The sequence below is a fragment of the Lichenostomus cassidix genome, chromosome 3 (assembly GCF_008360975.1).
Source record: "Lichenostomus cassidix isolate B80296 chromosome 3, HeHo_3.0, whole genome shotgun sequence".
NCBI classification, from domain to species: Eukaryota; Metazoa; Chordata; class Aves; order Passeriformes; family Meliphagidae; genus Lichenostomus; species Lichenostomus cassidix.
Genome location: NC_139483.1, coordinates 55,506,737 through 55,521,693, shown reverse-complemented (window position 1 = coordinate 55,521,693; position 14,957 = coordinate 55,506,737). Strand labels below are relative to the sequence as shown.

Here is a 14,957-nt window from a genome sequence, read left to right as displayed (position 1 = left end):
AGCTCCCAAGTTCACAAACCCGCGCCCCCAGACCCGTCCCGCCCCGCCGCCGTTTCTGGGGCGCGGGCAGGACCGGGGTTTCGCCGCCAGCGCGGGATCCGGGGCCCCGGCAGCCAAACGCGCGGGTCGGGAGCAGCCGCCGAGCATCCCCGCCCCGGCGCGCGAGGATCTCCCCACGCGCGCCCCTGAGCACGGTGGGCGCGCATGCGCGGGGGGGTGGGGGGCGCACCGCGCGGGCCGGCGGAGCGGCGGCGGCGGCCGGGGCATGTCGGGCGCGCGGGGCGGTGGGCGCGTGGCCCCTCCCCTCGGCGAGCGCGCGGCAGCCGCTGCGGCGGCGGCGGCGGGAGGAGGCGGCGAGGAGGCGGCGCCTGTGTCGGCGCTGGAGGTTGTGTCCTTCCTGGGGAAGCTGCTGTGCGCAGTCGCGGCGCTGAAGGCGGCTCTGTACCTGCTCCGCAGAGTGTGCCTAGCGATGGCCTGGAAGTCGGGCGGCGCCAGCCACTCTGAGCTCATCCACAACCTCCGCAGTGAGTCCCGGGGCGGGGGCGCGGGCGGGCGGGGCCCCTGGGCAGCGGGGCGGCCGTTACCGGCCGCCCGGTGACCGCTACCGACCGCGCGCTCCCGCAGCGCCCGCCCGACCCGCCGCCAACTGTCAGAGGGAGCGGCGCCGGCGCCCGGCCGGGTGCGTCCGTGCGCCCGTCTGTCCGTCCGTCCGTGTCTGTGTGTGCGTGTCCGTGTGTCCGGCCGGGGGTGTGTCCGTGCGTGCCCGGCTGCCCGGGCGGGAGGTGTGTGTCCGGGCGGCGGCCGGTGTCGCAGGGCGGGCCGGGCTGTTGTTGCGGGAGGCAATGCGGCGGGCGGGGCGGCGCCGATGGCGGTCCCGGAGGGGAAGCGCCGTGCGGCGGCTGTGGCTGTTCTCGGCTCGCCGCGTCCCCCCCTTCCCGGCCCCGTTCCCGCCGCCTCGTCTCCCCGTCTGCCTTGTGCGAACTGAGGCGGGGCCGCGGCGACGGTGCCGGAGGGCCCGTGATCCCCCGCACGCACCGGGATCGGCGTCCGTCTGGCTTCGCTCCGGCCCGCGGGCGGCGGGAGTGGTGGCGTCGGCGGCGCCCTCCGGTCCTTCAGGCCCGGGCTGAACAACGCAGCGGGAGCCGCCCGGGTTTAGGAAACGCGCCGAAGAGGCCGCGGCTGTTTGCGTTGGGTGAAAGGGGCGTGTGGCAGCAGTCCCTCCTCCCCCGCTCCCCGGCAGGGTCCGGAGTGGCTCCGCTGGAAGGGCTGTGCTGGGAGCGCGGGGAGAGGAGACAAGCGGAGAGGAGCTGTCGGGCTTGCGGACTCGTGCTGTGATAGCCGAGCCTTGCGGTAGCTGCCCGGCACCGGGCGCTCCTTGTGCTCACCGAGGGGTTGTGCTGTCCCCGTGCTGAACGTGGAAGGTGTTGGGAGAGCGCTTCTTCGCCGATGTACTTCAGTACATCCTGAAGTCTGCAGGTCTTAGGACGGAGCAACAACACCTCCTGTATTCAGAGCTTCCATTTTTCATATTAGCTTAGAACTAACCTGTCTTAAATTTACTTATAGTGTCTCTCTTATCTGCTCCTTTTCCCTTCCTTCTCTGTAGTCGGTGTACTAGATGTAAAAGGACGTAGATTTGGAGCCTGTATTATGGCAGTTGTCTTCTATTTTAGTGATGCTACAAGATCACAGACAACTTCAGCTGTATGGCCTCCTCGTTATTCTGGAGTCATAGGAGAGTCACCCTGGTTGTTTTCTCCTTTCTCCTTCTCTCTGCTTGTGTTAGAGCATCTGATTCTGTGGTCTTTTCCAGTATTTTCTTTTGAGAACTGTCATATCCAGAAGAATAATATATGCTCAAGTAACTTTCAGTTTTGCTGTAAAAACTATTATTCATTGTACAGTTTCATTGTGAAAATCTGTTTAATAACTAGAAAATAACTTATCTAGTTACAAGAATTGCGATGCATTTTTTTGTTGTTTTGTTCTGCAACTGGAAGGGCTAGAAGTACTGTTTTAGTGCAGTACTGTTCTCTTGCACAGCAGGGAAAAACTTTCTGATGTAAAAATCAATGTTAAGCTCCAAAATACATCCAAATCAGTTATTGCCAGAATTGTCTATGATGCTCAGAACCTGAAGGCAAAACCAGTTTCTTTGTTGCAGAAGACAATGACAGTTTTTCAACACATGGAAACTGTTTAGGGCATTGCAAATAACAGTAATGACAAAGCTAAAAACCATTGTAGTTAGTACACAGCAATAGCAGTATAGGAAGAGGAAAGTAAAATAGAAGTGCTTAATATTGTAATCTCAAAGTATGCAGTGATGGTAATTACCTGAAAAGTTACAGTCTGTAATTTCCCCCTCTCTGTTTTGCATATGCATGCCCAAAATGTTTTGAGGGGTGTGAAACAGGGAGATAGTGGATTGGCAATAAAATACTGTGGAAGCACAGAGGCTTTTGATTTTACAGCAAGATTGTGTTGTCAGCCTTGGTGGGACTCCAGTCATGGTGTAGAGCTTTATCAGTGCAGAGCAGCTGCTGAATTAAGACTATAACTTTTAAAGTTAGAGTTCCTCAGGTAAGATGATACCTTGTTGCTGAAGTTGGGAACATATTTAGAAGAAAGTACTGTTTAATGTGATACAATTCTCCTAGATATGTTTTAACAAACTTAAAAATTATGGATTACAGAAAGACTAAAATGTTCCAGAGAATTCCTTTGAAGTAGTAGATCCCTCGATGTATTTTCCCCTCTGTGAAAGCAGCTATGGAGCATTTTACAGCATTTTGTGCTAGAAGTAAGAATGCAAATTGGATGAGGTTAATTTGATGTTGTCCAGTGTTTGTCTTGTGTGTAACTTATTGAGTATGTAATTTAGAGTATATTTTGTATAACTTAAAGAAATCAGGTTGTAGTGACACTGGGTTTTCTTCTGCAACAAATCCTGGTTAAGATGTTCTTGCTCCTGCCCTTATGCCACAATTCTTCTTTTGATTGTTCTTGTAGAATTGCTTGTGAGGGAGGCAGTGCTGCAAGACTGGGTCACTTTCTCATGACTTGTGAAACATCAAGATTTAAACTCTTCAGTGTCTCTAAGCTGTTGGTAGTACAACATGGTTAGAGAAGCAGTGAACTTTGTTATGGGCTGGGCAGAATGGGAACTTATTAAACTGGTTTTGCTCCCAAATAAAAACATCACTGGAAGATTACTGTAGGCTACATATTCTATTCCTTTAAGACAGCTATAAAAAATAATTCTTCATTATAAGCTGTTATTGACAGTTAGTAGTGCTTCAGTTTTGTGGCCATAATGTTCTCCATTTCATGACATTTGTTGTATTGCTCACTTCACTGTTCCCTTAACTATATAATTAACTTCTTTGTGATGGTAGCAGTCATTGTGTTAGGGCAGTGATAGGTGATTTTGGGTATTTGCAATGCAGATTTAGGCAAGTATTCTTTATAAGCCTTATCTTTGCTTTCATGCCTTAAAAGGGACAAACTAATAAAGAGGGCCCTGGAACACTGAATATTTTTCAGTGTGTGCTTAGGGACAAGTGACTGAAGAATGTTGCAGTACATTGTTTTGTTTTGATTTTAAACTTCTTGTTGCATTGTCAACATGTTTTTGCACTGTTAATTTTGGGCATCAAAGATGCATGATTTGACATACACAAAATAAACTTGTTCATAACACACTCTTCACAGCAAAAGTGCTGTCCTTGAATGTGCTGTTGCTATGAGGTGTTCAGCTGCTTTGTTTCAGTGATTCTTGAAAGTACTTCTCATTTTTTAAAAATGCCTTTTTAAAATCTGAATTATTCTTTCTGCGTTAAAGCTACTTAAAACAAATAGTTTTCACCTTTACAGAGTAGTTATTTAAATCTTTGCTTCTTCCTAACTGAAAATAGTCAAACATGTGCCTTCAAACTTGAGTAAACTTCCCCCTAAAATATATTTAAAGTAAGATGTTTTAGCAGACAACATTTCTAGGAAGATGTCTAAAATGCAGGTTGCTGTAGGGTTATGCTAAACACAGAAATATTATGCCCATGTTTCAACAACTAACGCTGACTGGAGTTTCCTTTTATTATGAATCTGTCATATAGAGGAAGGAGGAAGACTGGCTAATTGGTGAAATATTTAGTGTTATCTTGCTTGGTTGAAAGTCTTTTGATTCTAAATTTGTAACTTTTCCTCCCCTCTCTGTATCTTCAGCTATCCACTGCTAGGTCACTGTTTGGTCATTTTGATTTCCTTCTGTCTTTCATGCTTGGGCTCTTGCCAAGTCCTCTTACTTTATATGCTAACATCTTGAAAATTAGCTTTTCTTTCCCACCTGAAAGACTGAAAAATTAGTTTCCTTTCCAATTCACAATCCATCAAAGTTCATTAAGTTTCCTTACTGCACCTTTCTCCAGCAGTCGATATGGCATGCTGCTGTATGACAAGTTTGCTTTGCTTATTTCTCTGATCATGTTGTGCCAATGGTGTTTGTATACCTGCTTTTGAATCCACATTTCTCAGTGAAAGTGAAGATGAGTTAACTTCGCTGTGGTTAAAGTTGTTAGCCATCTGTGGATTTGTTTCTTACTCCATTCTTTTACCTTCCTCACCTAATAAACTTGCATCACAAAACTTAGTAACTCTAATTTACAAGATACCACAAATTCCATGGAATTTTGAGCCTTACATAAGACCAGATTCCTAATTTTTCAGTGTGGATGATGCTTCAAATCAGTATATATTCAAATACTGTCAGGATTTGAGAATTCTATTGCTAAACATGCTAAAGATATTTTTCCAAATATTTTATTATTTAGATGTTAAATAATTAAAAATAACATCTTGGCATGCTTCATCATGATGAAGTCTCATCTGCAATGAATCTGCACCTTTGTTGCAGGTTTCTGATTGCTGCAGGCATATCTCTTTGGGAACTGCCATGAATGGGAAGGCATTGGATATAGTAAGCCTCAGCTAGGCTCAGCAAGAAGTAAACATTGGTTTTGTTTTGTTTGTTTTCCCTTGACATGTCTTTTCCATTTATTTTATCCAAATCTCTTCTGCATCTAATTTTGCTTAAGGAAGAGTAATGTAACTTGGATGATCATGAAAAAGGGAAATAATAATAGAAAATTAGACCAAATCTAATGACTCTCCTGCACAAGCAGTTATGCTGCCTGTTGTGTGCATTCAGTGACCACCCTTTCCTTCATCATAAATATATTAAGGCTTAAATGGCTAAGCGTTGTAACTTATGACCATAAGTGAAACAGCTGGAAATAGAACTATTTTTTAAAATTAAAAATTAACACATCCACTGATATGTTACTTTAAGAATATCTAAAATTTCTTACATTTATGTATGTTCATGTCTCAGATGGCGGACTTGAAATCTGTGATGTTATTTTTTTGATAATTGAGATTTTAAGAAAATTTTGTTAGCAAGAAATTTGAATAATTGCCTAAAGGAGTGGCTGTGAAACTTTTTTATTTTTAAGTAAGATTTAAATATTTGTTAGTGACTTGCCCATGTCAGTGAAATGTTTTGGACGAATTTCTACACCTTGATCTTTTAAGAGGCAGCCTTTCAAGTAAATCAAGACAACTAAATATCCCAGATAATAGGAAACTATATCAGAAAGGAAAAAAACCAAACCAAATTTAAGAACATTTATCACATGTTATTGGTGTGTAAATTAAGATTGTGTTCTTATCTGGTTCTTTGTTGTTGGCATGTTTTTTTCCTTTATTGTTAGACAGGGTGTCAGTGTAATGTTAAAAACATATCCATACTTTCCCAGAAACTCCCAAAATTCAGTGCATCAAAGTCCAAGTCCTTGATCATTCAGGAAAAAAAGAGGGCATTTTTTGGCTTATTATTGAAATCACAAATGTTTACAATTCTTAATAAATAATTTAAATTAAAATGTTTAGTTATTTTGCTTGATTGAGTATATATTTTAATTTTCATATGTGGATGTAATGGCATGATACAATTTTTTTCCCTGGTTATCTGAAACTGCCTAGTAACCCGTAGCAAAAGGGAAATAATTTTCCAAATCTGTCCAAAACAGGTCATTACTGTTGTGTGTGGGCATTTTGAAAAGAGAGAGTCTCCATGGTTTAGTTTCAATAAAACTCTAAGCTTTTCTTTTAATAATGCTGTTTCTTTAATCCTGGTGTAGTATCAAGAGATCACTAAGAGCTATTGGAAAACCTAGAAAGAAATGCATAATGTTCATGTTCTTTTGAATGATTGTGTATGTGAATGTTATCCCTCTAAGTCGTGTTCTTTAATGCTACATAACACTTAAAGTAAATAATTTTCTTAAGTTAATTTTATTAATATTTTAAATTTTAATTTAAATTACCAACATTTGAGAAAAACTGAATGAACTCTTTCAAAGCTTGAGATCAGTAGACTTTTGGAGTTCTCCTGGACTGGCTGACTTGTGATTTATGTTTTAAGGCTTCGGAACCTGAATACTTCAGTAGTGGGCTTGAGCACAAAGTAGTTTTAAATGCTTGCACTATTGAAATCTAAGAGGTGGACAGGCAAATATAGCTTCAGAAATTCTTCTAATTTCTGCTGGTAGGACAGCTTGCTTTTTGTCATTTTGTCCCAAGAGTAAGGGTTATGTTTTGCTGATCTTCTGATCTTTCTCAGCTTTCATGTAGTACTAGTGCCTATTTTAATGAAACCTCTTCATAATAACAGAATAACTTCATAATAACAGACATTTGTAATAAATGACTGTGATCTAGCTGTTGGTCTGAACAACAGTGGCTTTTCTGAAAACAGATCTGCAGAGTGGTTGCATGGAATCTGCTCAGTAAGGTGTGAGATGTGCACCATCTGCCTTTCTTTACAGATCTACTAAAGCTGTAAATAGTTCTGCCTCAAGCCTTACTGTGGAGAGAGTTCCTTGTCTGTCTGTCTGTCCAATCCAGCTAAGTTTATCTTAACTTCTGCAACACTATTTAGTTACTACTGGTGGTTGTTGCCTGTTTGTTTTGAGCTCTTCAGTTTTAACACTCCGTGTGATGTGTGTGTGAAGTTCAGCCCTCTCTAATGTTGAGGGATTGATGAGTGCTCATAGGTTAAGTCTCCCTCATCTGCGCATGGGTGTTAAAGTTTGTTGGAAGGTGTGGTTCTATATTTTTGCATGCTGAAACATACCTTAAAGTTACGTTCTTCTTTCATCTACTCTCCAACGTTTCTTCATTCAGCTGCTGATACAGATTTAGACAAAATCATTACTATTTTGATAAATGTGAGTACATTGCAGACAACTTCTGTATAAATCTGTGTGCTGGAAGGCTGTGTTAGCAGGCCTTTCTCCTCCCCTGGAGAAGGAAATGGTTAATACCAACTTAGCAACATTGGCGTACAGTATGTGAGGGCAATTCAGCTGTGATTAAAATGGCTAAAGTAGTTACCTACAGACTTTCACATCCATGAAAATGAATAAAAAACTCTTACCTGTTAAACCAAAATGGATGGGTAGTTTTTGAAGGTGATTCTTATTAGATAGGGAGGGAATACTACCTTAAAGTAAAAGCAAAATGTTGACAGATAAGTTTGTATTTAACTGAAGCTTGAGGCTGTATATTAGATTGTTGTGTTGAACCTACCTTATGATTCCCATGTTGTTTTTGCCTTGCAAGTTTTGAGTAGCATTTAAAAGATAATTAAATATTTATTATTATTATTACTACTACTACTACTATTGCTATTACTACTGTTATTACTCCTATTATTTTTAGTTTCTGCCACTTTGGGATTTTCATGGTATTTGATATTTGTGTTTAATTTCTGAACTCTAAGATTAGCTCTGGACCCTTGCTTTCCTCAGCCTTTCTATTGAGTCTTTCAATGATAGATTCTCAAGTGATTTCATCCAGTGAGTTGTATACAACATCCTATGTGGATGATGTACTATTGTGAATCCAAATCATAGTGACAATAGATGGGCAGCTGAGTGTTTGAGGCAGATAGCTCTTAAATTGCAAAGCACAAGAAGTTTGCATTTATGAGCAGTTTAAAAACACTTGTTTACAAACACCATCTTTCAGTTTCTTTAGCACAAAGAGCTTTGTATGTTTTAGGGTCAGTGTCTGTTATTGGATCTTAGGGTGCTGATGTATCACTTCTTGTTCAAAGTGCTTTCTTTGTGTTTATGCTTTACAGTGAAATCTTCCTATGCTCATTACTTAAATAAAATTCTATAGACGGAATCTCATTCTTTCCCATCTTATTTCTTCCTCTGCCCAAACAAAAAGACCCTGACTTTAAAGATGTCAGTTGATTGGGTGCTTAAAAGGAATAAACTCCACATTGCTTGCAAATCAAGAAGTGATTCTGTTCCAGCCAACTCTCCTCTTGAAAGTTGCTAGCTGGTTTGCATGAGTCAGATGGAGACTGTCATTTGACACTGTCCTGCATTTAGTTATCCTTGTCTCTAAAAGGGAGAGGCATGGGTTAGATGGATGGACCATTGGATGACTAAGGAATTGGCTGGATGGTAGCACTCAAAAGAGTTGTAGTCAAAAGCTCAATGTCCAAGTACAGACTGTGACGAGTGGTGTTCCTCAGGGGGTGGCATTTGGACTGGTGGTGTTTAACCTTTGTTAGTGACATTGACATTGGGATCGAGTGCAGCCTCAGCAAGTTTGTTGAGAGCAAACTGTCCTGGGCTGCATCAAAAGCAGCATGGCCAGCAGGTCAAGGGAGGGGATTCTGGCCCTCTGCTCTGGCCGGTTGAAACCCCATCTGGAGTGCTTCATCCAGCTCCAGGACCCCCAACGTAATAGGGGCATGGGCTTGTTGGAGTGAGTCCAGGGGCGGGCCACAAAGATACGAGGGCTGCTGCAGTGCCTCTCCTGTGAAGGCAGGCTGAGAGAGGTGGGATTGTTCAGCCTGGAGAAGCAAAGACTGGGAGACATTACAGCAGCCTTCCAGTACCTGAAGGGGGCCTGCAAGAGAGCTGAAGAGGAACTTGTATTTGCAAGGGCATATTGTGATAGGACAATGTAGGGGAATGGCTTTAAACTGGAAGGGATAGGTTTAGATTAGATATTAAGAAGAGATTCTTTACTCTGAGGGGTGGTGAGGCCCTGGAACTGGGTGTCCAGAGTAGCTGTGAATACCCTGTCTCTGGAAGTGTTCAGGGCCAGGTTGGATGGGGCTCTGAACAACCTTGTCTAGTGGAAGGTGTCACTGACCATGGCAGGGGATTTGGAAGTAGTTTACCTTTAAGGTCTCTTCTAACCCATACTGTTCTATGATTTGTCACATCAGTAATTTTAATCGACTTGAGTTAATCTTTTGTAAAGCTGTATGTGCTTTGCATCATGCCTTAAGACTTCTGCAAGATTTAAAAGATTTATGGAGAAAGTTCAGCTTCTTCTTTCTCCATACTTTCTCCATAACTAATTTCATACTATGTGGATGCTGAAGAAGTTGCATGGTAAATGCTTTTGGGATCTGCAAGGGCATTTTTTAAATATATAAAGTCAGCAACAGGAGGTGTTTGAGTAGGTGTTATAGTTTGCATAGTAAGCTTGTGTGCTGGATCATGTGGCAATGACACATCCTCTTTTCTGATCTGGAAGCCAGGGTTGGTGTAAATGTTGTCTGCTAGTATTTTATGGTTTGGTTAGAAACGTGCTTGATCAACAGTCAGGATATCATCACTGATTTAGGCAGTTCTTTGAAACATAAACAATTCAGTAATGCATTTGTTGCTAAATAAAAGACAAAGTAAAAAGATAGGTTGTTTACTTGTTGCAAGTCCATGGTGCCTTTTCAGACTCTTCTTTCCTTGTTCTCTGACAGCCAACTGCCCAGTTTCCCAGGTTACATTCAACAGTGGTATATTCCCACCTTCAAGTCCAAGGACTGCTCTGAGCTCTTTTCCTGTTTTCATGGTGTTATTTGTGGAAAAGAGGGAGACCAGAGAGAGTTTTCAAAACATGCTCCAATTATGTCAAGTTGTCATTGCCACAGCCTCTGCGCAGAGTAACTCTTGAACTTGGCAGGCAGTGCTCCACTGTTAAATACTTGCTTTTCGGCTTCAGCCCTTTGAAGCGTGGAAGTTGTGCTGATAGAACTCTGTTTTATTAGAGTTTACTTTTTATTTCAAGCTGTCAATGAGTTTGTGTATTATCCTTTGCTTGTAAACACTTCAAAATCTGATTTGTTCTCAGTACTGACTATCAGTCTTGAAACCCAACAGTCTCCTCAAGGAGAGTTTTCTGTGCATGTTATAATTGGAAAGGATATTCTATCTACATAGACTTAATTTTGGATTATTTTCTTGCAATATACAGCTTAATGTTAAGATTTATAAAATGTGTTTCATTAGCATTTTATTAATAGTTTATTTTTGATTGTTTTGTTTTTTTAGTAGTTAGAGATGGCATGTAATTAGAATGTCTTCTTTGCAACATAAGCTTCTATTTTTGGCTTCCTGAGGAGATATGCCTGTTTTCTGGACTTAACTGAGAATTTGATAGAGACGTTCCACACAGAATTAAGATCCTGGCAGCTGGTCATCTTGGGCCTGACTATGGCAGGAAAGAAAGGACTTTTGTTGGAGTTCAGTACCTTGTGGTTGCTATGTTTCTCTAAATTCAGCTGTGAGACTAAGAAAAATAATCTTACTGTTATCAACACAATAAAAATTACAATTAAGTCAATATTGACTTTACTGGTTAGGGCTTGACTTCTTTTCTTAATTCCCACCCAAAATTTGATGTTGTCTCCATTGTACAGTAAGCAAATTTGAAAAGCATACTTAATCTATGGGTGGATAGCTGAGAGGGTATATTTTTTTTTAATGAAGATTCAGCTTCTCCCACGGATTCTGCTGGGGACGCTTAGTATAGGTAACTTTTTTCAATTTCTATTCACTGATGAAAAAGATGACAATAATCAAAGATAGGACAAAAGTCAGCAAATCTCATAATTGTTTGCTGAATAAGAACATCCTGAATGCTCAAAATCTGTAGAATATTAGTAGTTTCTGTTTTCCGTTTGTTTGGGGGTTTTTTTTGGTTTTTTTTTTTTTTTTTTTAATTTGCCTCTGAGTGTAAGCATCTCATTTGATAGTTGTGCATACTTTGACTGGAACAAAGTTTTGTGAAATTAGAGAAGGTTCTTGGCCTTACCATAGGACCCTGCAGTTGCACTTACAAGCTGGAAGCTTGTTTTGCATATTCTCTGCATATTTATTCTAGAAGGCACAAAAGGAAAGAGCAGGTGGCTACCTATAGTTCTAGAATATATGCATCTATCTGCATGTCAAGAAATAAATCACTATTTTAGACCTTTTCTGAGTGCTGCTCAGCTAACTTGCCTTTAACTTGCTTTTGTATATTTTGCAATAATTACTTGCATATCTTCTTAGAAATATGAAGTATATCTTGTTTGGTGTTTCTTACTGACTACACTGGCAGGAATGTCAAAGGTGTGCATGAAGTCGAGTTTTCCAAGGGGGTAGGTCTTTGCAAATGGCTTCAGAAAAGCATCTGTAACTGCTGGTTAGGTCTTGTTCAAAATTCACTGGCTTAAGCATTGTTTGATCTCTGGATCCCAGATTTCATTTTAGTATCACAGAAGGGTTTGGGCTGGAAGGGACCATTAAAGATGATGTAGTCCAACTGCTGCCATGGGGCAGTATGATGAGGTTAAGAGTGTCAGAGATCTGTGTAAGGCAGCGAGATTTCTCACACTGCTATGAATGTGTTAATGCAGTTCACATATCCTTGCGTTGCAGAAGAGAAACAATGCCTTCAATTTTATTTATTTGTTTGTAGAAAATGGAATCATCAAAACAGACAAGGTATTTGAAGTAATGCTGGCTACAGACCGTTGCCACTATGCAAAATACAACCCTTACATGGACTCTCCACAGTCTATAGGTAAGAGCATCTTGCAAAAGTAATTGAGGTTGTTTTCGTTTGTGTAACTGGGACTTCTTTTGCTATTTATGTGTTAAGAATGTGAAAATATTTTTTTTTAAAATTTAGACAGTTGTTTAGTTCTTCATCAGTTTATTTGATACCTTTTAACTAAGTTTCAATTTCTTGTGGAATGCAATTGGTATATTTGGATACATCAAGTAGAAGTGTTTTTCAGCGGATATTAATATGTGTAAATAAATTTTATTTTTCAAAACATTTTTTTTGTGATGGTGCAGCTGATATTTAAATACTTGAAAATCATTTGCATCCAGTTTATGATAGAAAAAGGTTCCGTCTTTACAAAAATTATTCAATTGGGACCAATGCAAAGTTTCTTAATCCATTTTGTGAAATCTTTAAAATGTGAAAATACGCTTTAAATGGGAAGGTCTACTGATAGGACAGTTGTTTTCCAAGTCAAGAGAATGAGTTATGGAAATATACTAATTTATTTATTCTTGATCTTCTCCCTGCCTTTAATAGCACATGGTGAGTAAATTTTATTAGGATTTCGTTTGTTGTATAGGAAAGTTCAAAAATATTTTAAGATGCATCAGTTTTTGAATATGTATTTTCACAAAAACAAACATAGGGTGAGTGTTCCTCCCATTCTCATAGGTGTTTGTTCTCATTTGCTGTTTGCAAAATACACGAGGTTGTTCTCCACATGTTCTGTAGTCGCCACCACATGAAACTCAAACCAACAAATTCAGGTTTTTACATAGGGGCTGAGTGAAAAAGGAATTACATTATTCTGGGAGACGTTACTCTTCTGACTTAAACATACTTGATCAAGCTTAAGGCAGTATAGTGACAAAATAGAGATTGTAAATGAGATCAAGGATAAAACGTCTTTTTTTTCCTGTCCAGAGCTGACACAGACTAGCTTTCAGCTGATGTACCATAACTCACTTGTGACATAGAGTACCTGTGTAACTGCTGGGGTATGTTGTACCCCGTTGTACCCTGAATGTACCCTGAATGAGGGTGACAATGAAGGCATTGCATTTTACAGTCAAAGTGATAAAAGATTATAAGGTTGCTGTCTGAGCAGCAATTAACATCTTCCATTCTCTTGTTTTACAGGTTTCCAAGCAACGATCAGTGCTCCACATATGGTAAGCTTTAAACCTAGGTGATTAGTATAGGTGATTTTATAAACATGCAGATGCTTTTGAAATAAAATATTTACCCTAGTAAATTTAATAAGCAGTTGATTGCAGTGACAGTGTTGTGAACTGCCTACTGGGAAGGCACAGAAAAAATTGATCAAGATTTTTCTTGCAGATGTACAGTAATAGGATGATGGGTAGTGGACAAAAAAATGCAACATAGAAAATTCTGATTAGTTTCTAGGGTAAAAAAACCCCAACTTTGAGGGTAGTTAAGCACTGAAACAGGCTTTGCAGATTGTGGAAATTCTATTCTTAGACTGATATACGAAGAAGCTGACTGAACAGGGCTCTAATTTAAAATGTCCATGTATTGAAGAGGGCTGGACCAGAGTATTTCCAGACATTTTTCCAATGTAAATTACTCTGTAATTTATAAAAAATATAAGAATTCAGGAGCGGATGACAGTGATTCCTATAGTATGGTATTGCTGTAATGCCTTTAAATTTTTGGACAGGAAAAAAAATACATTGTACTGAGTTGCGGGGTTTTTGCCGAGTGGTTTGTGACCAGGGTGAGTGTTCCAGTAGGGATTTCAGTACATACATGTAACCCAGATATAATTTTTTTATGTTTCTTTATTTGAGATAAAAGGTGAATAGAAGCAAATATTCTGTGTTTGCAATGTTTGAAAAGTATCAAAACACAGTAAAAGTCTGCTTTTCTTGACTAAAAACTGTGTAGTTGGCTTAGAATTCACTTAGTTATCAATGTAAAAATCAATGTAAAAAAATCAGGAATTTTGTGTAGAAATGTTAATGATATTATTCAAGAAAAGACAGAAAAAAGTACTGTGGCTAAGGGAAAAATAAGTATTAATTATGCTTTAAAATTTCAAGTCCCTTAAGTCATTATTTTTGATTTGTCCTGTGCTTAGCACTAGTAGTATTTCAAGTATTAGCACAAAAAGGTAATATATCTTCTAAGCAAATGTTAACAAGGAATGTTCTAATTATTTCTGTTTTCTGGGTGGGATGGATTAAGCTGAAAGAATGTGGTACTGGCTGTCTCTGAAATATTAAAGAACAAATTGGTTTTTTAGCGTGCAACCTAAGCTTAGTTTGTGTACTGATCCACTGTGTAGGAAAGCAAAAGCCATCGGGTGTGTCTGTAGACTACTGCATTTTGTATGTGAATCTGGCTATCTGCCTTTGTAAGACACAACTTCTTTTTTCTGTTCCTTGATTCAGCAAGTGTGCAAGAAATACAGGAGATAGTTTAAAAAGCCATTTTCCTTGGTGCTCTGGCTTCTTCCTAGCTAGCTTTTGTTCCAGTTTATTCCAGTGTATATAGCATAATGATAAGCTAAATTCTTTATTGGCCATATTCTGCCAGCATAGTCACCAGATCTGAGGACAAATAAATTGATTTCCCAATGTATCAATAGAGTCTGTGCTAGAAGCTTGAATGGTCAGATGAGGCTATGTATATGGATGCTAACAAAAAAACCCACATGCATGAAATTTGTTGAAGCCAATGAAATAACAATGATTATATCATGTAGTTAACTTCTTCGCCCCCCCATATTGGATAATAGAAATGATTCTGAAATTTCTTACACAAATGATCAGTGCATTTCCGAAAATCTTTGAAGAAATGAACATGTATTGAGTAAAATATACACTTAAGTTACTTTGAAATTTTCTGTCTCTGTCTTCTCTTAGCACGCATATGCTCTTGAACTTCTGTCTGAGCAGTTACATGAAGGAGCCAAAGCCCTTGATGTAGGATCTGGCAGTGGAATCCTCACAGCATGCTTTTCGCGAATGGTAGGTTATTTAGTTTAATCACTTGATCATGAGAAC

At 40.1% G+C, this 14,957-nt stretch overlaps 1 protein-coding gene across 4 annotated transcripts in view; it reads left to right on the top strand.

The window, feature by feature from the left end:
* The first annotated feature begins 250 nt into the window (after positions 1-250).
* PCMT1 (protein-L-isoaspartate (D-aspartate) O-methyltransferase) overlaps positions 251-14,957 on the top strand; it is a 35,225-nt gene continuing 20,518 nt past the window's right edge. For all 4 annotated transcript variants that reach the window (XM_085055858.1, XM_085055855.1, XM_085055857.1 and 1 more), the window contains exons 1-4: positions 251-524; positions 11,833-11,937; positions 13,066-13,097; positions 14,817-14,921. In XM_085055858.1, coding sequence (XP_084911984.1) covers positions 266-524; positions 11,833-11,937; positions 13,066-13,097; positions 14,817-14,921 — 501 coding nt within the window. In that variant the 5' untranslated portion in view covers positions 251-265. The remainder of the gene's footprint in view (positions 525-11,832; positions 11,938-13,065; positions 13,098-14,816; positions 14,922-14,957) is intronic.